Source organism: Simochromis diagramma, unplaced genomic scaffold, assembly GCF_900408965.1.
Source record: "Simochromis diagramma unplaced genomic scaffold, fSimDia1.1 OVJJ01000387.1, whole genome shotgun sequence".
NCBI classification, from domain to species: domain Eukaryota; kingdom Metazoa; phylum Chordata; class Actinopteri; order Cichliformes; family Cichlidae; genus Simochromis; species Simochromis diagramma.
This window is the reverse complement of record NW_024387152.1, coordinates 7,446,454-7,469,956: the sequence shown is the minus strand read 5'-3', so window position 1 is coordinate 7,469,956 and position 23,503 is coordinate 7,446,454. Positions and strand designations below refer to the sequence as shown.

The 23,503-nt window shown below is 38.4% G+C and overlaps 3 protein-coding genes across 15 annotated transcripts in view; 1 reads left to right on the top strand and 2 right to left on the bottom strand.

Annotated features, from left to right (window-relative positions):
- Nucleotides 1–2,384: 2,384 nt before the first annotated feature.
- Nucleotides 2,385–8,398, bottom strand: LOC120743740 (interleukin-17 receptor B). Its single transcript, XM_040047554.1, is given in 11 exon segments — nt 2,385–3,101; nt 3,103–3,480; nt 3,681–3,946; nt 4,357–4,440; nt 4,528–4,557; nt 4,764–4,799; nt 4,940–5,075; nt 5,198–5,304; nt 5,629–5,745; nt 8,119–8,143; nt 8,256–8,398. Coding segments are annotated over 11 exon segments (1,320 nt in total). The 5' UTR covers nt 8,358–8,398; the 3' UTR covers nt 2,385–3,062.
- On the top strand, nt 8,370–18,219 carry chdh (choline dehydrogenase). 3 transcript variants are annotated; one of them, XM_040047552.1, is made up of 10 exons: nt 8,370–8,483; nt 9,809–10,254; nt 10,608–10,838; nt 11,774–11,940; nt 12,436–12,587; nt 12,711–12,840; nt 12,994–13,128; nt 13,732–13,874; nt 15,592–15,694; nt 15,923–18,219. In XM_040047552.1, exons 2-10 carry the CDS (start codon nt 9,818–9,820, stop codon nt 16,339–16,341), a joined length of 1,917 nt encoding a protein of 638 aa, XP_039903486.1. In that variant the 5' UTR covers nt 8,370–8,483; nt 9,809–9,817; the 3' UTR covers nt 16,342–18,219. The 3 variants fall into 3 exon arrangements, with proteins under 3 accessions (XP_039903486.1, XP_039903487.1, XP_039903485.1); XM_040047553.1 differs by lacking the exon at nt 8,370–8,483 and adding an exon at nt 8,495–8,654; XM_040047551.1 differs by lacking the exon at nt 8,370–8,483 and having other exon boundaries at nt 9,623–10,254.
- cacna1db (calcium channel, voltage-dependent, L type, alpha 1D subunit, b) overlaps nt 17,253–23,503 on the bottom strand; it is a 99,712-nt gene continuing 93,461 nt past the window's right edge. For all 11 annotated transcript variants that reach the window (XM_040047540.1, XM_040047541.1, XM_040047542.1 and 8 more), the window contains one exon: nt 17,253–21,606. In XM_040047540.1, coding sequence (XP_039903474.1) covers nt 21,301–21,606 — 306 coding nt within the window. In that variant the 3' untranslated portion in view covers nt 17,253–21,300. The remainder of the gene's footprint in view (nt 21,607–23,503) is intronic.

The following is a 23,503-nucleotide window of genomic DNA, read 5'->3' as shown; positions in this document are numbered from 1 at the left end:
TATGGAGCCCACAGTACCTGAAGCATTAGTGAATAAGGAGCTGTGCAGAACGACGGACACAAAGGCATCATTCAAAATCTGTTAAATGAAGCTCATACGAGCGTACTCACAGCACTGTCTTCACTTTAATCCCCTGAAAAGTGAAAGACGTTTGCGTCCTTACTGACTATAATTACAACGGACATTGTACTTACTCTGTCACTGTAGGATGAGCTTATGTTTGTTTTACTTGCAAGCATGGAGCTCCACCCATAGATTTTCAGAATAAAGCACCACGACAATGGCTCAACAGCTGCTTAAAATAGGGGAAGGCTAAAGAATGTAAATTGGACATGACGTTATCACTGGTAAGATCAAATGTAATCAATAATTACAGGCAGCTATAAATAAATACAAAGGCATACACGAAGGAGAGAAATTAAATAGCAAACAAACTAAGAAGCTGAACATAATTAATGATAGACAGAACTCAGGAGTCCAGTAATAAATAAAAGCAAATACTGCATATATATCACACATGGGGCGATAATTTGAAAGAAGTGAACGTGATTTATTAGAGTACAGAGATTGAGAAAGAAACTATTAGGAGATTAGACTGCAATTAAGATACCAGCAGAGCAGAGTCAGGGGAATGAAGCAGGACAAGAGTCCAGTTATTTGTACATCACTGCTCCCTCCTGTCCTCAGTCCCCACAACACGGTTTTGATATTTCCTTGCAAAGAGTATGCATCTTTGAGATCACAAAAAACATTTGTAGATACACTTCATGATTGTGTAACACCAAGATGGAATATGTCCACCATGACAAAACAATATTTATGGTCACAACACTGGAATTTCATCATTTGTTGTCAAGAATGTAAACAAAGGTTTCAAAATTGACAAGATCAAGTTCATAGAGAGTGCCATGGATATAGGTGTGATGTTTCTGCATTAGCAGTAACTCTACAATACAGTAATTAAAAATAAAAATTTAAAAAATCTAAATATTTTTAAAATGCAATTTAAAACAGGAAAAATATGTGTTAAAAGCTAATATTAGAACACAGATTTTTTTCCTACTCCTTTACAATTCTATTTCCTCACTGCATTTCCTTTCCCTTTTAGTTATTGGATTAGTTTCTCTATTAGTCTTTCCTCAGCCTGAGTCTTTTGGTCGTTTTTCTGTTGGGAAAACAGCAAAGCAAATTAACCATGTGATGCAATGTAAGGAGTCCTCTGGTCTGTTAGCGAGAGACAGGTTGGCCACCTGAATTTTTCAATCTTGCTGTTTGCACAGAATTTTGTGAAACATTTTTCAGAAGTAAATGGTAAATGGCCTGTATTTGTATAGCGCTTTTCTAGTCCCTAAGGACCCCAAAGCGCTTTACACAACCTGTCATCCACCCATTCACACACACATTCACACACTGTGTTTGTGTTTGTGCTTGCACAATTACATTCACTCTTAAATGTTCAGCACTGATGCATGATAAAATATGAAGGTATACTGCAGTGAAATGGGCCTGATCAGATGACATGTTGAAGGTAACGTGCTAGCAGCTAGAACCAGCACCCAGCCCCGTTACATTTATAAACAGTGTTAGAGTCAGGCAGGGCTCCATTAGGGATGTGAAGTCTCCTACTGTCTCTGTCAGCAGCAATACCTTGGTACTCTGTGCTTTATAAACTGTGTTCATTTGCTACTAAGGGGCACTTGGGCTAGTAGTAACAGTTAATTAATTTATTTCCAGAAAATGAAAAATGTGTCTATCATAACCCATATGGAAAAGAAATAGTAAAAACATATATGATTTACTCGTGAAAGTGGCCACTTTCACGAGTAAATCATATATAAATCATAAGGCTTACATGATTTACTCATGAAAGTGGCCACTTTCTCATTACTTTCATATATTTTTTTAGTATCCAAAACATACAAGTTTCATTATATAATTTTTCAAGGGATCTTATATGTGTTTTCACTCTTGTATGCTTTTCATACAAGTTTCATACAAGACAGATACAAACTTTATTAGATTTATATTTATCTTTTCCATATGGGAAATTGCTATTTTAACCACCAAATGACTTGGCCTGTGCACTTATGGATGCACTTTATCTGCATAATGTTGTATATTCTGCTGGTGCTTATGTTTTTGGATGGAGGGCCAGTAGATAGACCACTGCCTAGTAAAGTACATATCTCCCACTAATGTAAATATGGAGAACTGCATATCACATGGCTAGAATTTGTAGAGAGACAAAAACACACATCTGCAAACAATTTTCGGGATACCATCTATGCAATGTGCTCATAACAAAAAAAAAAAACCTTGTTTGACAGGGTTGAGTTTGAGCCCAGAATCCTTTTAACCGGAAGACAACAGTCCACAGCCACTCATCTGCTTTCAATTTTTTATTTGAATAAAACACACTAGAGCTTGTCTAGCGAGCTCCAGCCTCCATGCGACCATGGATGGATGGGCAGCTTATCCAGGAGCATGCATAATGGTTCATACTAGTGCTTCTCTTTAATTGAGATACATATAAATATATGCATTCTTGGACATCCAGGTTAGGATATTCTTAGGAGCTTGAAAAAAAGAAGGCAAGTTGACTTCTTTGAGTTTGTGAAGACGTTTAACTTCTCATCCAAGAGGCTTAGTTAGTTCTAAAAACAAAACGTGGAGAGTCCCAGGTTTGGGTCGCCATCACTGGGGATTTAAAGGTGAAACCACTATGAGACCTTGGCCCACCCTATCATGTGACCTACTGAGGTCACCTGAGGCGAGACCAGAGTGGGGACTAAATGTGCCTGGATCTCAGGACTGCACTGTAGAAAGCCAGTGGTGCAGTGGACACAGATGGCCTCCTTTACTCTTTGATAGAGAATAATCTGTTTTCTCTTTCTTTCTTTGTGCGTATTAAACATTTAGGCGCAGTTCCAAATATATGCTTTCATCATATTTACACAAACAAACACATGAAGACATTCTGCAAACAGTATCATTAGTAAAATCATCAGCACCTGTTCAGACCCATCTTGATCAAGCAGTCAAAACATTATCATGACAAATATTCAAATTGTGGTGATCACAGAATTTAATGGTGACTTCTTTGGAAATGTTAACCTGATGCCCCCTTAGTGTTTCTACACTTTCCCTCAATGTCAATGTGCTGTTCTCACTGTAGGAAACGCCCCGTTTACAAATCAGACTTATTATCTTCTTGTCAATCTGCTTGCAAGTGTGAAGACCCTTGTAAAGTTTTTTCAAATCCTTCATCAGACAAAAAGTTTTGCAGACCCTCAGTTCCAGGGGCAACATACAAGAACTCTTGTCCTTCTGCTCACCCAGCTGCACCACCCAGAACTTGGACAGCTCACTGGGGTTCTTTGCGTTGCTTGCCACCATGTTAAGAATCAGAGGGTAAAGGTCATGAGCTGCAGCTGGGATGGAGGATTCTGACATGCTGGGGTCAGGAGGACAGTGGCTGGGCTTTGAAGAGAGCGAGAAATTATTTTGATACAACACAGTAGTATATTTAGACATTTAGACATACTGCACCTATAAGTTCTATCACATCCTTATTTTGTTTCTTGACTTAAAGATGCAAGAGTCCAGGTAATCGTGTGACATTGAACACATATCAATAAATATGACAATGACTAAGAATGATGATTTCATATAGACTGTACCTGTGGACTGACAATAAGGACTTGGTTTGCAGACTTAGCTTCCTCAGCCAGCCAGCGCATCGGCCCCTTCTGTGCAATCTTTTCTTGCTGCCAAATGTCAATTGCAACCTTGCAGCCGCCATGCAACTGCAGGAACTCTGCAAGTGCAACAACAGCACGCTGGAATGCTGAATTTACAGCAGGGTACACCAAAAGCACATGAGGAGGCACCACAGGAATGTTCTGGTAGTCCAGTAATTTGCCAGCTTTAACAGTCCTATTTTTATCTGGGTAATAAGAAAACAATGGAAAGGAGAGTTAGTCAGCTTCAGCACCAGCCAGCAGTGTTAAACGTTATACTGTGTCTAGAAGGGGAATCCCCAGCTTTGACTACTTCTTGAATACAACTTTTAAATCTAGGATGGTGAAGCAGAGTTTCTGTGCTTTGGAAAGCATTTTAAGGTAAGATGTTTAAAGCATTTATTTCCAAGTGACTCCAAACATAGCTCAAAAGGCTTGCAGGTAAGGCCATCCTGTAGCAGGGAGCCTTTTTGCTAAATACAATTCAGCATTCAAGTAAATCACGTTGTGCACACACAAAGTAAACGTGCGTTTGGTTGAGCATATATTTTTCCTATTCATCATTAATAATTCAGGTGCATATTCCAAAAAAACCCCCAAAAATGTTTATATTTACACATTATGCAGAATAAACTCAGGATAATGAGGATGACCACTCCTCCGGTAAAGATGATGGCAAATCTGACGATTACTCTCGGAGCTGCAAAAGCGGGCATATACAGAGGAAACACATTTATTCAGATTTTATTGATTCAGTACAGGTGCTTTAGGAAATTGTGACTCGTACCTGGAGTAGTTAGCCAGGTAGTGACCTTAACTGGAGTAAATAATTAGAAAAGATAGATTAGTCATCACATGCATTGTAAATTGGTGTAGTAAGTATTTAAAATCATACAGTGCACTTCATGCATGTGGTTTGATATATTCCCTTGCAGTACTGGGAGACTGGGATTTTCTATATGTACTTATCTTTGCAGACTCACTGAAATTATTAGCTGAACTATACTGAACAGTATTGCTCACCTGTAGTTACATAAGGAGAAGTTGGTGTAACCGTTGCTATAAAACAGAGAAAATGTTAATAGTTTTACTATTTATATCTCCTAAGTATATTGTGCCCGTCAAAAGTTTTGGCTGTAATAGGTTTTACAAAAATTTATTTTGAAAAAAAGACAAATAAAAAAAAAAAAACCACTTACTTTTTGGTGTTTTAGGAATATAAATACATTCCGTCACATAAACTAAATTGCCATCCACCAGTGGAGGGAAAGGGAGATTTGCAACTTGTATTTCATTGTAGCCATAGGTGGGATTTACAGCATAATGAAACCATATCTAGGTTTCAGAACAAAAAGAAAAAAGGGGAAAAAACAATTAACAGCATCACAGACCTTTTTCCCTATGTAGGAAATAGGACCAAAAGATATGATCAGTACTACTAAGGTTAAGACGGATACCTTTTCTAATTTATCCAAGCTTGCACTGGCCAAAGATGGGTTGTAATCACAATGGTAGTCTTGTCTTTCTGTTCTGATGCGAGTGGCTGTCAAATATTTAGTACTAGCTGCAGAGAGAAAATAACAGACTGAAATAAATTAGTCTGCCTTTAGATATTAACCAGTGAGTGTCCATGACAAGGATCCTGACACACTAAGTACACACTGTATAAAATGCATGAAAGAAAAGGAAAAATCTTCAACATCTTTTGCTGGATATCATCTCAATGTCCTTAATGTTTCACCACCATCAGCAAATAAAACATGTGCAACAAAGACCTACTGTCTACTTTGCAGATGTATGATTGTTTAGTAAATGGCAACATTAAATCTGTCATAACATCAGCAGTCCCAAGTGCTATATAAAAAACACACAAAATGTGGTCTCCAACCATCAATGCTGATCGCCCAGCTTATGTTGAGCATGACTCTTTCGCCTACTGGCACCATCTTCAATTTCAAGCCTGCCACTAGAGATGGAACCAAGGTCTCGTGTACTGGGGGAAAATCTGAAATGAGAAACAACAGTGGTGCTCACTGTCCCCGCAGATGGATTGTGTTTTCGGATATTTAAAGAGATGGTCAGTGTTGATTTGGCAGCTGAAATATATTTTGCAGCTTCTGTAACAGTTTTTGTTGCAAAAAAGATAAAAACAAACAGAGTATAATGAAATCTGAAGATCTCAAATAAGCATGGCTATTACCATATTTGATAACTCACAAAATATGTAATGCATTTTTTTTATCTTAAATTCTTACTTCATATGCATTTGTTATTGTGATTTTCCTTTCATGTGTCTGTCAGTGATGAATTTTTTTTTTTTTAAAAAGTGTAGAAAAGTAGTAAAAATATGACCACTAGTAGCTTTAGAGTCAATTGGAAAAAAGAAAGTTCACCCCCTTTAAATTATAACGTATTAACATATCAGCAAATATTAAAAATAATCTGCTGGCTGTTAATAGATCTTAAAATAATACAACCTCACATGAACAACACATGACATACTTATTTAACAAAAACATATCAAAAAGCAAAAGCAGTGTGTGAAAAACACCCTTACTGCTTCCAAAGGGATTAAAAGTGAAAAGCAGCAGCCAGTTTCTGCTAATCAAATCCACCTGATTTGCTAATGATCACAAAGTTTTGTGAGTTTGCTGGTCTGGGAAGTTCAGATGTGTGTTAATACAAAAGTTGCAATCTGCAATGTTCACAGAAACCGCAAACAGCCCTGGAGCTACATTTCAGACTCTACATGCCCCAACTTGCAGTTAATAAATACCGCAGCAGATTCATCAAACAGTCAAACCATGCAATACTCAGAGAAATTTGTTACAAATCTGAAGGCTAATACACCTCCAAGGAGACAAAGGACATTCTGATGACTATCAGTCTGGGATGAGATATAAGGCTGTTAACATATAATCAATCTAGAGTGAGCAATATTATTCACACGTGGAAAGACAGTTAACATCTTTTAGGAGTGGAAGTTTCATCAAGCCCCACAAACCTCAATGAAATGAAGCAATGCCTTCACAAAGAGCATAACAAAATTTCTCAACAATGATCCTCCACAGCGTGAGAGATTGATGAAGTCATAGTCTACGAGTGCCAAAGTAATTAAGTCTTGAGGTGTGCTTTCACACACTCCATCTGCATCTTACCGTAGTTTTTGTTAACTAAATAATGACACTGTGTAATTGATTTGATTTGATTTGATTTTGATTTTATTGATTAGCATTCAAATTCAAATCTCAGTGAAAACAGTGAAAAAAACAAACAAACAGTGAAAACAGAACAAAAATCTACCATAAAGAAAGAAAGCATGAGACAAGGCTAATCAAAAGGTATTGGCTGAAGCATTTGCTTATTACGCCAACCCTTTTCACAAAATATCTTTTTATATGCAGCTCCTGTACACAGGGCTTGAAGAAAATAATAAAACAAAGCAAAAACCAACCAACCAAACAAACAAACAAACAAACAAACAAAAAAAACCAAAGAAAAAAAACTTTCCACCTTAGATAAGTAACTACATCAAAGCAAAAGAATCAAGAGGTTGTTTTTTTTTTTCTCCTTTTTGCTCTTTCATTCTTGATTTATATATTTTTCTATTACTCTATTTTTAAACATGTTTTTAAACAAGGAAAATGAACTACACCTTTCTAAATCACTGTCATAACTATTCCACAGGTTAACTCCTCTAACAGAAACACATCTCTGCTTTATATTTGTCCTCATCTTGTTTTTTTTTTTAAAGAAATCTGTTCCCCTTAAGTCATATTGACTCTCTCTGACTTTGAACAGCTTCTGAGTACTGGGGCAAAGCAAGTTATTTTGTGCTTTATACATTATCTGTGCCATTTTATATTCAACTAAATCATAAAATTTCAGGGTATTCAGATTAATAAACAAAATGTTAGTTGGTTCTATATAGTTTGATTGGTTTATAATTCTTATAGCTCTTTTTTGTAACTTCAAAATAGGAAGAGTGTTACAAGCTACTGAACTTCTACAAGAGTACACATCCAGAATATTCTGGGTTTGCACAGCTGCCATCTGTCAAACGGTTCAGAAGAATAAAAACAAGAAGTAACAGACTCAGGAAGGGTTTATGTCCTGGAGCAGTGGCTTCCACCTCTCTACAGACTTGACTGTAAACATGGCACAGAAATACTCAGATACAAACACAGTCTGGGCTGAGGGCATTTTAATTGTAAAATGATGTACAGTGCTGTTGTTTTTCGCCTCTGCTGGTGCTGCCAGGCTATTTTGTATCTTTACTTACTTATTTTTTATTAATTCTATTTATGTATTGTTTTTAATCTTAAGAGACAGCCAAACCGAATTTCACTGTACTCTAATAAACATGAAATAGGCTTACCATGATATTCTTCACATTTCACCTCCTGAAAAGCAACAGCACAAATAAATGAGCGTGTAAGATCCCTTTGAAGTTTGAATTAAAATAAATAAATACTAAATAATAAAGGATTACTTAAAAAAATGTAGGTCACTTACAATGTTATGTGATGTCACCTGGGCGGCGACACAAAACAGAAAAAACAGCGTGACTCCCCACATAATAAAACACCAGTAAAAGTTACAGAAATAAACGACCATAAAGCCGAGTAACTGTTTAACTACCTACAGGAGCACTGTAGTGCTGACGCTCTGAATTCCGTTATTTCAATACGATGATAAGCCCCGCCCACCGCGCTGACCGTTTTACTTGTTGCCTGTTGAGAGGTAGGTCTGCTGCTTCACGTCCTCTTTTCTCATTAAACTATTCCAGCACCGGATCAGGTCCAATTAAGTGTCGCATGTGTGAAGTTATACTGAGTATTTTCCGTGTCCTTGTGTGCTGTTTAAGGTCCAGACGACGACTGTGAGCTCTGACCACTCGTTAGCGGTCAATAGGTAAACCTAAACAACCATAGAGCTTATAAGCAGCCCCGCTACGACCATCGCCAGGTCTCTAAATCATTTAAATGTAACATTTCGACGCTATTTTTTTTAAATGAATTATATTAAAGCAGAAATGTATCAACTAATGTAACTAGATGTATGGACTTAGATGCTGGTAAGTTAGCGGTTGCGAAACTGAGTTTTCATCTCAAAGTTTCAATCAGAATGACTTAAAAGTAGAGTTTGGACATTAGCAAAGGCGTAGAGACTGCTAGACAGCGGTTACTTTGTTAGTCAATACTTGCTGACATTTGTGACTCTTGGTTTACTAATATGACTGCCGTGACCTAGATATCACTCTCTGCCTCGGTCCGATTGGGAAAACTGCACATTGTTTTCTCGAGAAACAACACGGAACAGTCCTCAGACCACACATTCACCAGAAACACACGGTGCAATTCCAGGTCTGTTGAACTAAATTCATGTGCGCTCAGCCACAAACAACAGGCGTGCTTTTCCTGTGAACAAAATTCGTTTTTTTATGACTTTTATCAGACTGAATAACAAAGTCAGGCAGCAGAAGGCCTTACTGCTGTAGAAACACAGGACTTCTGATGTGACAGAGAATTAGAGTTTAACTTTTAACATGCTGCACTTGATGCAAGTCAAGTTAACCTATGTACTGAGTGTCTAGTTGTCCCTAGTTATTCATTTAACTGCTGTCAGTTTCACAACTATCAGTTGGGCATTTCAAAGAAAAGGAGTGGCATAAGTCATATTAGATGAATAAGTATTTAGTCTTTTCAAGGCCAATAGAGAGAGACAGATATTTTATCCTTCGGCCTTTAGTTAACTTGTGCTGTGGATGAAAGAAACATGTTACATACTGAATAACAGAATAGTTATTTATTTATTTTTATCTTCAGTCCCTTGTAGTGGACATCGAGTCTTCCTTGATGACAGAATGAAGTGATGTGATGTGGACATCATGCTCATTGCTATATCACCTTACAGCCTCTCTCTTATATAGAATCACAATATTTAAGAGAGCTGTGCAGAAATGCAGACACATACTACAAATTTCATTCTTTTCATCAGAGTTTCAGTTTTAGACATTTCCAAGCTCACCCCCTTCTGATTTGTCTTCAAATATGTGTTTGAATAAGGAAAACAGGATGTTGTGTTTGACCACACGGAGCCTAACTGGAGCCCAAAGGGCTGTGACTTGGAGACAGGGAAGATTTATAAGGGACTGCAGGTGCTTCTTTACCAGTGTGCCCGAATGCCGCTTTGTCCCCAAGACCAGAAAGATGGGTCCCCCCTCTTCCCCCAGCTCATCCTTCTCCAGCCATTACAGATGCTTCACTGTCTCATCTTCTCAGTGGAGCTCTGCATCGTCACCTACAGCCGATCAGAAAACACCATCTTACAGTTATGTCATTATTGGAGCGGGGTCCGCTGGTTGCGTCCTCGCTAACCGCCTCACAGAAGACGCCCAGGAGTCTGCGCTGCTGCTCGAGGCTGGCCCTAAGGACAGGTGGTTAGGCAGCTTGCGACTCTCATGGAAAATCCACATGCCAGCTGCCCTGATCTACAACCTCTGCGATGACAAGTACTTTGATTGATCTGTTTTGTTATTCGAGTCATTAAATGTTTTTGTTCAGATTTATAAAAACAGACATTTGCCTTACTGTATGACATTTAATATTACACGTTAAAGGGTTTCTAAATTAGCTCAGTGTGTAGCAAGCAGACCTTTGACCTTTAACCTACATCTCAGTTGTTTAAATGTGAACAATGAAATGGCATTACAATATTACATCGCTTTTACACGTGCAAAAACAGTCCAGTATTGGCCTAACATTAATAGCCCAGCATTCTGATACCAGTAATAATAACATTGTATAAACTGTTATTAACTTATAATAGTCTGACTTGTTGCTATCTCATTTCATTTTTGCTCAGGTATAACTGGTTCTACCACACTTTACCTCAAGCCAACATGGACAATCGGGTAATGTACTGGCCGAGGGGCCGCGTCTGGGGAGGGTCCTCTTCACTCAATGCAATGGTGTACATCCGCGGGCACGCTGAAGATTATAACCGCTGGCAAAGAGAGGGCGCAGATGGCTGGGATTATGAGCATTGTCTGCCTTATTTTAGGAAAGCTCAGTGTCATGAGCTGGGAGAAAACAGGTAACTAATACAAATATATACTGGGCATTTTTACCACTGCTTTTCCAGTATCTTTTTATGTATGATCACAGCATTTTTCACTTGTGTGGCAGTGCTGTTTTCTCTGTCCCGCTCACCCAGGCTTTAAAATCTCAAATATGTAACAAGACAGTTTTTTCCTTGTGCATAAATGCACAGCACTGCATTGAATTCTTTTGCAGAACCCACCTACACCGAGCATCACGCATATCTAGACTGGCTGTCTCTAATCTAATTTCTAAGAATGTGAGAAACCAGGAAATACATCAGTCAAAAAAGGTCACAGCTCAAAAGCACTTTACAGTTTAAAACTATTATGTGCAAACAGAAATTTGAGGCACTGTGGGATATATTTGATACAATATAACGTGTCATTTCATAAATAGCAAACAATGAAATAAATGTCAGAAAACTCTGAATGAGATTGATGAGACTGCCTATGAGAAATTCGTTGGAAACTGTTCAGTAAAACCACAGTGACAAGGTGAAAACCACAGGAAATGTACCAAAAACAAACACCGGGAGACTACAAAGACTTTACCCAAGTATTTACAGGATGACTTTGTGGAGGAAGGACTTTGGCATGCTTAACTGAGAACTTTTGTTATTTAGATCTGAATGATGAAGATGGCTGTTAGAGTAAAACTGAAATGTTGAAATGACCTGTAAAGGAAGTAGTATAATCACTGTGTTTGATAATATGGTACAGAAACATAGAAGAACACTTAAATTTAAGTGTAGCAATTATGGAAAACCTTCTCAGTTATTGGATTGCATATCCAACAGTAAAGAAAAGAGAATTATTAATATTGTTTGCATGCCTACACTACATGACTTCCTATGAAAACATTTGAAACAGCTCTCTCTGTCTCTCTCTTTTTTTAATGTTATCTTTATGTTTTTGCTCTATATTGTAGATACCGAGGCAGCAGCGGACCTCTTCAGGTGTCCAGAGGGAAAACCAACCATCCCCTTCATAAGGCTTTTATTGAGGCGGGGCGACAGGCAGGATATCCATTCACTGATGACATGAATGGATACCAACAGGAAGGCGTGGGCTGGATGGACATGACCATTTATAAAGGTTCTAAATGCTAAATGCTACAGAATTGATAGATAATTAATAGGGTTAGTTACAGGTAAAGTGCCACAAACCTTTTCTGGTGAAATGTTTTCGAGTGGCAGAATTAGACGTCTGATCTCAGTCTGATTTAGCTCCAAAGGTTAAAATATCAATACTACAGTCTAAATGTCAGGAGAGCAAATCAATATGCTTTCAGATGTGTGGCCTTTAAAAAAGGAAGGGCTTAATTTCTTGGATGAAAAATGTGTGTTTGTCGTTGACCACAATGTGTTTTTGAACCTCTGAGCACATGTCACTGTGTGTTCATAGAACTACTTAACCAACTCTAAATAAATCTGAAACTTAGGCCCATTAAGAAAGTAGTTACTGTCGTACGTCATATGGAATAATTCCTGAGGCCGCAGAAGAGAAACTATGTTACTGGTCAAATACGTTTCAGTACTGTTTAATTCTTGATCTAATCTTTACATACTTTCACTGTCTAAATCTATCAAGGGAAGAGGTGGAGCACTGCCAGTGCTTACCTGAGACCAGCCTTGGGTCGACCCAATCTGAAGGCGGAGGTGCGATGTCTGACCACTAAAATCCTGTTTGATGGCAACCGTGCTGTGGGGGTGGAATACATTCAAAATGGACAAAAGAAAAAGGCAAGGAGGATAGATGTTAGAAGATTAACTAATGGATCATAAAATGAAATTAATTGAAACACTGAATTATGTTTTATATCCTGAATTTGGCCCTTTACAGCGATTTTTCTATTGTCTGTTCAGGTGTTTGCAGAAAAAGAAGTGATAGTCAGCGGAGGAGCCATCAATTCCCCTCAGCTTCTCATGCTATCTGGGATTGGAAATGCAGATGACTTGAAACAGCTCGGCATCCCTGTGATTCAACACTTACCAGGTGTGTTGTGTATGTGAAGAACGTCCTTGTAGCCTACTTCTAACTTAAAGAACTACAAAAATTAGAAAGTTTTCCAACTGATGCTTGTGTGACTTCAGACGATCATCTCTTCGGTGCTTACTGTCAGACCACTTTGCCTTCCTCCTCTCTCAGGTGTCGGTAATAACCTGCAGGATCACTTGGAGCTGTATGTCCAGCAGCAGTGTACTCATCCCATCACCCTGTACAAAGCCCAGAAACCTTTCCACATGGTCAAGATAGGCCTCGAGTGGCTCACCATGTTTACTGGTAACCAAGTCACCTGCACATTTATAACGGGACAATCTCCCAAATGTTTTATAGAATTAGCGAGAGTTTCTGTCCTTGCATCACTTTTAGATGAAGATGTCTCCAAACTGCCATTTCACTCATCTAAAATGCTTGTTCATCAGAAAATATAATTGAAAAGAAACCAGAGAGTTAATATAAACCCTTTAACTTTCATTCAGGTTTCAGCTATATTGATGATTATACACAATTATTGTGCAGATGTTAAATATTAAACTATTTTCACTGGGTACACAGCGTGTAAGGAATGTATCCGCCTGCAGCACTGCCTCTTTCTAAACTACAGCTGGCATTGACACAGTATATAGAAGAATCTCTCATAGTTTTAATAATGGTGACTCATAGGAAATGTGACATGAGGTGTTTTATTGGTGATCCTGGTAAATTACATTTACAGTCTGGTTCCTGGTTGTTGGAGAAAGTCAGCTAAGATAGTCGAAAGAACTTTCACTACCAGAAAAAAAGCTCATCAATCACATCACCCCAGTGGCATTTCTTGTAAATAGACATGCCTGTCTAATAAAGATTACAATCATTTCACTAACCACATCAATCTCCCACAAGGTTATGGAGCAACAGCCCACTTGGAAAGCGGGGGTTTTATTCGTAGTCGTCCCAAAGTAGCACACCCCGACATCCAATTTCACTTTCTGCCCTCACAAGTCATTGACCACGGACGAGTCACCCCCAAAATAGAGGCTTACCAGGTGAGTAAAGCTTGTTTTTGCAAAACCGTGACTTCTTAATGCTGGTGTAGTGGGCATGCTTATGTTTTTTGAAGCCTTCTATAATGTGTAGAAACAAGAAGTCAAGTAAACAGCCCAAAGCATGAATTGCAGCACATAGAATATGCCCAGTCTTGCAGAGGAGTATTTACAGGCGTGCATATGTTCCATGGAAAAAAAAAAAACAGCCCCATGAGTTTTCCAGGAAATTTTATGCGGGGAACCTTTCACCCTTATTTATAGCCTCTTTTCCAGAGAAGTGCACCTGAAACGAAATCACTCACTCTTTCTTTTTCTTTGTCTTCTACTTAAACGGTGCAAAAGGCGCAGCCGTTTATTTCTTTTTACTTTAATTAATAGTGTCATACATCTGTAAATTAGAATTGGAATTTCAGCTCATCTCAGGGTTTATGAACTCAGATGTGTTAGCTAAACCTGCTCCCTAGAAAAGGCCCACATCTCAAGTTGCATCAGTTTTTTTCCTCATTTGAAAGATGACAGTGGCCTCAGTTTTTCCACATCAAAAATGAGCATTTATGATGGTGTTTTTACTAGAGATGTGCACAGCTACTAGTCTACTACTACTAGTACTAGTTACTAGTCGGTACCAGACTTAAGTTGTTCACTCTGTTCAAATTTTAATTCATGCCCAGTGCCAGTAAATTATTGTGTACTAAATGTTATGTAGCCATCTGGCACGAGATGGCGCTTCGTCATTGAGAAATGCCATAAATCATATTTTTGTTAACACTGATGAGCTTTCTCTGAAAGATGAGTTCTGCCTTAGTGACAGGGTGAGCAGTTCAGTCAATTGAGAGTGGTTCAGAGTAGAGCCATGACTCCTCCACATCGAAAATAGATGGCCAAGGCCGTCACCTCCTGGGTAAGGTGTTCCAACCATGCATGTCAACCATGCAAGGCCCTGGTGCACTCCAGGGCATCCTGGAGATATTACGTTTATAGGCTGGCCTGGGAAAGACTTGATGTTTCCCCCGGAGGAGGAGGTGGCGAGAGGGAGGTTTGGGCTTCCCTGCTGCTGTCCCGCTCACCCGACTTCAGATAAGCAGAAGAAAATGGGCGGATGATTTATTGTTTTTATTATTTTAAATTTTTAGAACTTTTACTTTAGTAGGTGTCATGAATTTTCAAAGAGCAACGTGCCAAACTTTACAGTCACAATTTATTCATTTTCCAGATGTTAACTTGTCGTATTTTAGTTATACATAAACATCTGTTATAGTTACATGTTTTCATATCATATATAACATCGGTTTAGTTTAGGTGTTTTTCTCCTTCACTGTCTGGAGTGTAACGTGTAGTGTTGATAATGCACAATGCGAGGTGCTGCACAGCTTGATTCGCTATTTAAGAATGTCATAAATGATTTAGACGCCTTTCTTATTTGTTTTTGACATTTTCCACCAAACGTTTGTCAATTTAAACTTAATATTTGAGTGTTCCTTAGTTTTAGACTAGTTGGTTAGTCTACGTTTTTTCCACAGTTATTCGAGTAAGAAATAAGGAACATCCCTAGAATTTAGTGTTTTGAGGTTTTCTCTTGGACAAAATAACTTAAAAAGCTAAAAAGCCTTTATCATGTAAAAAGCTTGGGTTTACAAACTAGGATTGATGAAATTCAGCTGTGCTGTTTTAGTTAGCTCGGTTAGCAGTGACAGTTTTACTCATGCTGTTGTTGTAGGTTCATGTTGGACCAATGAGGAGCACCAGTACAGGCTGGCTGAAGCTGAAGAGCACCAACCCCCTGGACCACCCAATCATTCAGCCAAACTATCTCACCACAGGTCTGGATGTATTTGATATTTCCTTTAAATTTCCCCCTTAAAAAAAATCTATAAAATCTATTTTTGAACGATGACAGTATTTTGACATGTAGTTATTGTTGCAGTATTGAAGTCCCTCTGCATCAACTTTTACCTCAGCAGCTTGCAGACTTTTGAGTTACAACAAAGTTGCTCTGGCACGTTCTTATATAAGCTTTTCCTGGTTTTGATTCCCTCTCCTCCTCTCAGATATTGACGTGTGGGAGTTCAGGCAGTGTGTCAAACTCTCCAGAGAGATTTTCGCCCAGAAGGCCTTTGACCCCTTTCGTGGTCCTGAAGCCCTGCCTGGTCCTCAGGTCCAATCCGACGCAGACATTGATGCTTTTGTCCGCCAAAAGGCAGACACTGCCTACCATCCATCCTGCACATGCAAGATGGGCTCGCCCTCTGACCCGATGGCGGTGGTTGACTCAAACACACGCGTTCTGGGCCTGGAGAAGCTTCGTGTGATCGACGCCTCAATCATGCCCAGCATTGTCAGTGGAAACCTGAATGCTCCAACCATCATGATGGCAGAGAAGACTGCTGATATTATCAGAGGTCGCCCTGCACTCGTTGACTCGGGGGTTCCTGTGTACCAGCCTCCAACACTTGACACACAGAGATAAAGAGAGAGGTGTACAGCTTATCTGTGAGTTAGAAAAATCCCTCAATAGAGTCAGTTATTAGGCAAAAATAGCAGTAAATCACAAGCTGTATGTTCGATTAGGAGCTTATCAATTTAACTCTGAGCTGATATTGTGAATTATTACCATGGGAACATTCCTGGCCTAACACACATATTTAGGACCATAAACACTTCACATCTGACTCATGCTGCCATTGGGGTGGAACAGTACAGCAAAATCACTGTGGTTATGACAGGAAATGTGTCTAATATGTGGCTTCTCGCTTAGCAAGCAATTTAGCAGCCTGCCTCATCATGAATTTCAGTAAAAATGCTGTGAAATGAATACATCTTAAACATGAAGTAATTACCCAAGATTACAAACTAGTGTCCAGCATCACATTAAAAAATTGCAAAACAGCTTTAAAAAACGAAAGAAACTTGAATATTTCAAGGATATGAGCTTCTGATGAAAATCTGTTTCCACGGCACTTCTTTTCAGAAAACAATTGTCTTATCAGCCGTCATCTAATGTGGTTGAGAGCTGCAGTCAGCAGCTGGAGCAAACTGTAGACTGTAGAATAACTGGCCTCAGCAGCTCGCTCCTGTTTGCTCAGACCAGATCAGAGGTGGCAGCCTTTCGCTGTGACAATCCTCTTCCTTCCTGAAAACTTGCAGGTTCAACAGATAAAATCTTTGTTTTGTTTTTTTTGTCCCCCCGCACTCGTTTCACATTAACATGAAGGCAATAAAGTGATTCGCTTTCACTTTAGGTTTCCCACAATTTAGCCAGTTTTTGTAGCAGTTTCCATAGCTACAGCTTTACCATCAACATCTGCAGAATGCATTTGGTTTTGTTACTCTGTTTGCGTGACAACAGAGCATTGAATAGGCAGGATGGAAGAAACAAACTTTTTTTTTTTTTGTACATCTAAACAGACTCGTCACTAAACAGACTTGTTTAGTGACAACTGTGGGGAAGGATCATACATTGTTTACAAAACAGACTTAAGTGAAGTGGTAATATAAACTGGACCAAACCCTGATTCAAGCTTGGAAAAGAAATTATTATAATCAGACTTGTAGCGATTACACTACCCATGCACGCGTCTCTAGATTTAACAGACAGTTAAAGGAACAGACCTCCTAAATGCTGTCAATGCATCCGTAAAACTCACCTCAGTTGATTTGTTTGATTCAAGCTATGTGCCAAATTTGCATCCTCGAGCTACATAACTCACAGCTTTTGCACCGCTGTCAGCCTGAAAGCTGTTTAGTATAAAAAGTAATTAATGCAAAATGTTTTAACACTATGTTTACGCGCACTAAGAACTTTGAAACTAAAAATCTTCAGTGTCACTTTTATAAGCAGCTTTTTTCTGATCGTGTAGTGAATTTTTTAAAACTATGTTTTTAATGTAACTGTAATATCATTGTTGCCTATGAGATCACGATTACATTTGATTTGTATTAATTCATGTATATGTTGCACATGGCTACAGTGTGTTTGAGTTTGGTCCAGTTTGAACTGACACACACCGGTGCTGAGATTTTAGACTTTGAGCGAATAATCAGTGTGTATTAGCAGCTATAATGAAAGCACTAACATAAATTATAAGTATGTCTTATTAAGCTTTGCACTATATCATAAAGAATTTATGGTTTACATTATAATGCAGTATTGTCTAACATGATGTGAATGTTTAAATCATCTGTCATTATGAAGGGAAACTTACTGTGAACACCGTCAAAGGCTTTCTGTTGTTTATCTGTGCTGACACTAAACAAAGCCTCCTGACCTTATTCTTGTGTCTTTATTCAGTGTTCGTTACAAAAAATCAGCAGGTTCATTGTCATTCCAGGCAAAACTTCAAGTATGCAAAAAAGGGCTTCTCTTTTTATTGGTACAAAACTTATAAGGTACTAGTACTCATGCTACAAAGTAGAGATAGAGCTATTCTTGTTTGCTTTTTTTAAATTTTCATACAACTGGATAGAAAGCAGAGATCTTCAAGTTAATCGCGTACTTTTTACAAATGCTGTACAGATTTTATACATCATTGTCACTTTATAGACATCTGTAAAGCAGTGGAACAGTACAAAAAAATAAAGCTGCGTTGCACAACAAAGCTTTGCAGTCCTTGTCATTTTATCTCATGTGATAAATCATTTGGGTAGTTGCACTAGTAATAATCTCCACGTGACTGTTGTTGTTTCAAGTTTCTCGCATGTGAGCCGCAGGGTAAATCTGAACTGTCTGGAGTCGTGCACTTTTGACAGATTATATTCCTAAGCAGGTGGCTTCCAGTCAAGAAGCTGTCGTAAGTGATTCAAAGCATAGCTGAATGCCTTGGGGAGTGGAGTTGGGTGGTTTTCAATAAAAAAAAAAAAGTCTCACATAGAAGCCAGCATGTTTACCTCAGACTTTTTATGGCTTCTTGGAAATCAAACCAGTGTTGAATCTGGTACTTCTCTTTAATCTTTGTAATGTTGGGTACAAACACTGTTTTTTACTAAAGATTTGGTGGTTCATCATTCATTACTATGGACTTTTGGACAACCAATCACGATCGCTGCCAATAAAGAAAATAAAATCACACATAAATGTTTCCGATTACTACTTTTGTGCAAATGCAGCGTTACCAGAGTTTCCCTGACATGTTAACCAACAGGCCCGGAGAGTTACAGAGGTAATAAGATTTTTTTCAAAGTCTACATTAAAAACAATTTACTTGCAGTTAAAAAAATGCATATGTCTCATTTATCAGCTGTATTGGCCACTTAAACCTGTATGAGGCTCTTCTAGAGTGAAGAGGAAAGAGTGCATTTGCAGTCCATCTGAACGATAGTCCAGATAGCAGCTTGTATCCTGCTTATACATCTGTACATCTGTATATCTACATCATCAGAATGTCCAATAGCAAACACCGGCACCGGATTTAGACCCTTTTGTCAACTTTTAGTCACAATAGATAAATAAATAAACCTCAGTAATTTTGGTAACAAAAAACATTTGACGCATCTGAGTATGGACGAGTGTTCTCTATTCTGTCCAGACTATCTCTCCAACTCATAAATGAAATACGTAGTTGAGTGGAGAGAGAGTCTCTATACTCAGAGAACCAGGGTTACAATGTAACCAAGCATTCCCTTGTTTTGGTTTTAAAGGAGCCCTTTGATTGTACAGAACAAATTGCCCTTACAGCAGTATTTAGAGTAAGAAAAAAAGAAAGATTGCCTATCCATCACTTGGTATGTTGTTTTTTGTTTAAATTAATCTGAAGGCTTTATAGTTGGCAGTGGGAGACAAACACCCGTTAGTGGTGCAGAAACGCTTTACTACGATTTCCCCCCAGTTGTGCTCTTTGTCTTGACAAAAACAACTCCAACAGATAAAAGGCAACAGCAGTCATTTCATTACAAGAGCAAATATACTGACATAGTATATTGTCAGGCAATCCAGTAAATAGTCGCCCATTATGTAGAGACCTGTATGGTCTTATTCGTTCCATTGCGAAAACAAAAAAAGAGTTTTGAAGCAGTGGAGGAAATAAATGGTTTACTTGACGTGTCATCTGTGGCACAAAGAAACTCTGGCAGTTCTTGAAGGTGAAACAAAAATAAAAGCAAAGACCACCAAAGATAACTTCATCCTGTCAGCGAGTAATTATTTTTAAAACATGAGTAGTCTGGGTCTCATGCACTATTGAGCCACATCACACAGAAACCTCAGAGATTATCTACTGTTGCTGATCTCAGAGTGATTCAGGGGGAATAGTGATTCATAGTAGTCCATCATTGCATATCTGAGTAAAGGGCTTAACAAAGAAAACTCAGTCTTCAAAGTTAAGGATCATCAAGGGCAGTGAGTGACACACAGCAGCGAGTGACACACAGCATCCTAATATTCCTTTATTTTTAGGGTGTGTAGCTTGATCAAACTCCTTGAATGTAGCACTGCTGTTAGTTTAAAGGGAGGACTTAAGAGAATGTGTCCGCGATTACATGAAGAAGGAGGATATGCCTGAAGACAAAGACATGTTATTTTTCTTACTGATATGTGATTTCCTTTTCAAGTCAAAAACAAAGACATAGCCAAGCGTAGCCCTGAAATCCTGAACTGTGAACCCAGAGAAGTTTAAGTGATCAAGACTACTAAGAAAAAAACTGCTTCTGTCAAGTTTTTTGTTTTAGTTTTTTTTACTCTAAATCGAGTCACGAAGGTAATAATGTAATGCGAACAACCAGTGTTTGCTAACATGACCAATAAAAGGTTTAAAATCACACATTATTTATATACATGGATCTGGCAACGAAATACAGGGAAGCTTGGAATGACTGGACAACCATACGCTGACCTGGCGCTGGTGGGGTTTGTTTTTTCAGACATCTAAACTGGAACGTAAGTTAGTTGAATGCTTTGGATATTTTTCTAAAATTGTTTTAACAAAATCAGCTTCTTTGGGAAAAACAAAATCATGCACTGCAATCTAAAAATGATTGAAACGGTGGAACACTTTTTGTTTTTTTGGCTCTTTATATATCGAGTAAACAGTTTAGATTTATTTTAGAACAATGCAGCTGGGCCGACCCATTATCACCTTGAACTGAAGCTGATTCCTAAAATCTGTGTTAGAAAACCTACATTTGAGTTTTTCCTGCTGTAAGAAACCAGTGTAACAATAAAGAAAAACCCAATTTAGAGGTTTGAATTCTCACTAGATGGCAGACTGGTTGGCAGACAGATTTGATTCCCTCTGGTTTGCTAAATTTTCCAGAAACCCAACCATTTCTTCATCATTTCTTAAGAGAAAACAAGGCACTTTGCTCTCTTATCCATCTGTGTTTTACACATTTTCATTATTGCATGATGCACTTGAATAGAGGTGTCCCCTCACCGTAGAGCAGTAGTAAAAATTCAATTGAAAAAATCCTAAATATATCCCAGTGTGAGCTGCTGTTATAGTGAGGTGATGCATATCATCTCATCTGTTAGGTCCTCCTCACATTTCACAGCCACATATGGTTCCTCATCGCTGTAGTCACGGATGCTGTGGTCCCTAATATTTGCACTGGCATGCGAATCCGAGCCAACGCTCTCTTTCCTCCCTGTGTTGCCATTAGCCATGGTCCCATTCAGCAGGTTACTGGCGGCACTCTCCATTTCATCAATGGTCATCTCGCAGGCGTCTGCAATCTCATGTTTAGTTGCTGACACAAATTTAGGGTCCCTGGCGTATTTCCCCAAACCTTCAGAAATCAGCACCTGGGGAGAGCAGTCAGGAGATAATTAAAGCTGAAACCATGAAGTGGAAAAAGTGATCTTCAGCAAGATCAAGAACCACACATTCTGGGTCTTACAGATAGTATTCATTTAGCTGCCAATAGATGACCTCTGCAACATCCCGTTGACTTGTAAAATGAATGCTTCACTGACAGAAGCATTGCTCATCACGCTTCCCAACTTGAGTTAGCTGCCTGGACATGCAGCCATACTTGTTTTTAACAAAGGTAATTATGAAAATGTTTTTCATTTTGACATAGTGGAAAAGTTGAGGTGTACATCACAAATGAGTCAGAACAAGAAGTTCAAGAATGAAAACTCCAAGAAAGAAAACTGCTCAAAAACATTTAGGGGACACTTTGAAAACATGTCCAACCCCAATGGGGAAAACATCATGCTGCATATCTATACTGATATAGACTGTGTAATCAGTTAGAACCAAAGGATGACAAATCACTTGATGCAAGTGAAAATGATGTGTACTGTTTTCCTAGAATATCATTACATTTACATAAGTAGACTGTGATCTGACAGGTCAAATGTAAAATAACATAACATCACTGTAAATGTAATAAAACACAATTTACTTGTTTGTTAAATATATTTTGTTGTACATATGCATATTTAGATCGTAAAAATACATCCAGAAATGTCTCCCATCATGCCTTGGGACATGTGCTGCTGTTTAGATGTTCTTGTTTTATTGTTTATGGTTACGTTACTTTAAACTGTTATCTTGAATGTTGTGTTTATGCCGTGGTGCAGCGTCACTGACAGCTGTTGTTTTGTAGAGAGAGTGCTGTACCATGAGTGACTTCTGTTGTGCTGTTGTTGAACCTTGAGGCATATTGTAGCACTGCAAGTGTTTTATTAAGGAGCTCCCCTACCAGCTTGGGGTTCAATAACAAGCTCAATCTCTCTCTGTGAGCTTCTTTGTTAAGATTTCTCTGCATGCCACAATGTAAAACATTACACGGACGCGCTGTGCTAATTATATATTTTGAAAAAGAAATGTGGAGGTAGGAATTGCAATTAATATAAATAACACGACGCTAAGCATCGGCCAATGAATGTGAACTAACAACAAGGTCGCGGGTATGGCTGCGACCGTAGGAAAAAACCCTAATATGAAGGTATTTTACTGTGCATTTTACAGTAATGTTCTGTTCTTCTAGAATATCATTAAAGTTACGTAAATAGACTTTGACTTCACATTTTGAATGTAAATTAACGTTAAATCACTGTAATGTAATACAACATAATTGTCATGATTATTAAATGTATCTGTCTGTACATATGCATATTTAGATTGTTAAAATACATTCACAAATGTATCATAATTTCACAAATATCTGTCCGTTATTTGAAAGATTGAACTGTTGAATTCAAATGTAATGCTATGGAAAAGTATATAACATGATCCCTATAAGCTTGTGTTACATCACATAAGTATTATTATCGTTGCTAGTTAGGCCGTTTGTGGCTCAAGAGTTGGCAGTTCGCCTTGTGATCAAAAGATTGCCGGTTCGCGCCCCGGCTCGGACACTCTCTGTCGTTGTGTCCGTGGTCAAGACTCTTCACCTACCGCCTACTAGTGATGGCCAAAGGGGCCGATGGTGCGATATGGCAACCTCGCCTCTGTCAGTCTGTCCCAGGGCATGCAATCAATTATTACTTAAACCAACTGTTAACTGTATATTTCTGTACATTTACGTATTATGATTCATATTTCCACATTCAGTGACCTTGTTTATAGGTAATTTCATTGTTTGATCGCGTAAAAATGTTCCTAATTTAATGTCTAAAAGCACTTGGAAAAGGCAGAATCCCATGTCAAATTAGCGCAACTAATTGTATTTTCATTACTGAAAATAACCGT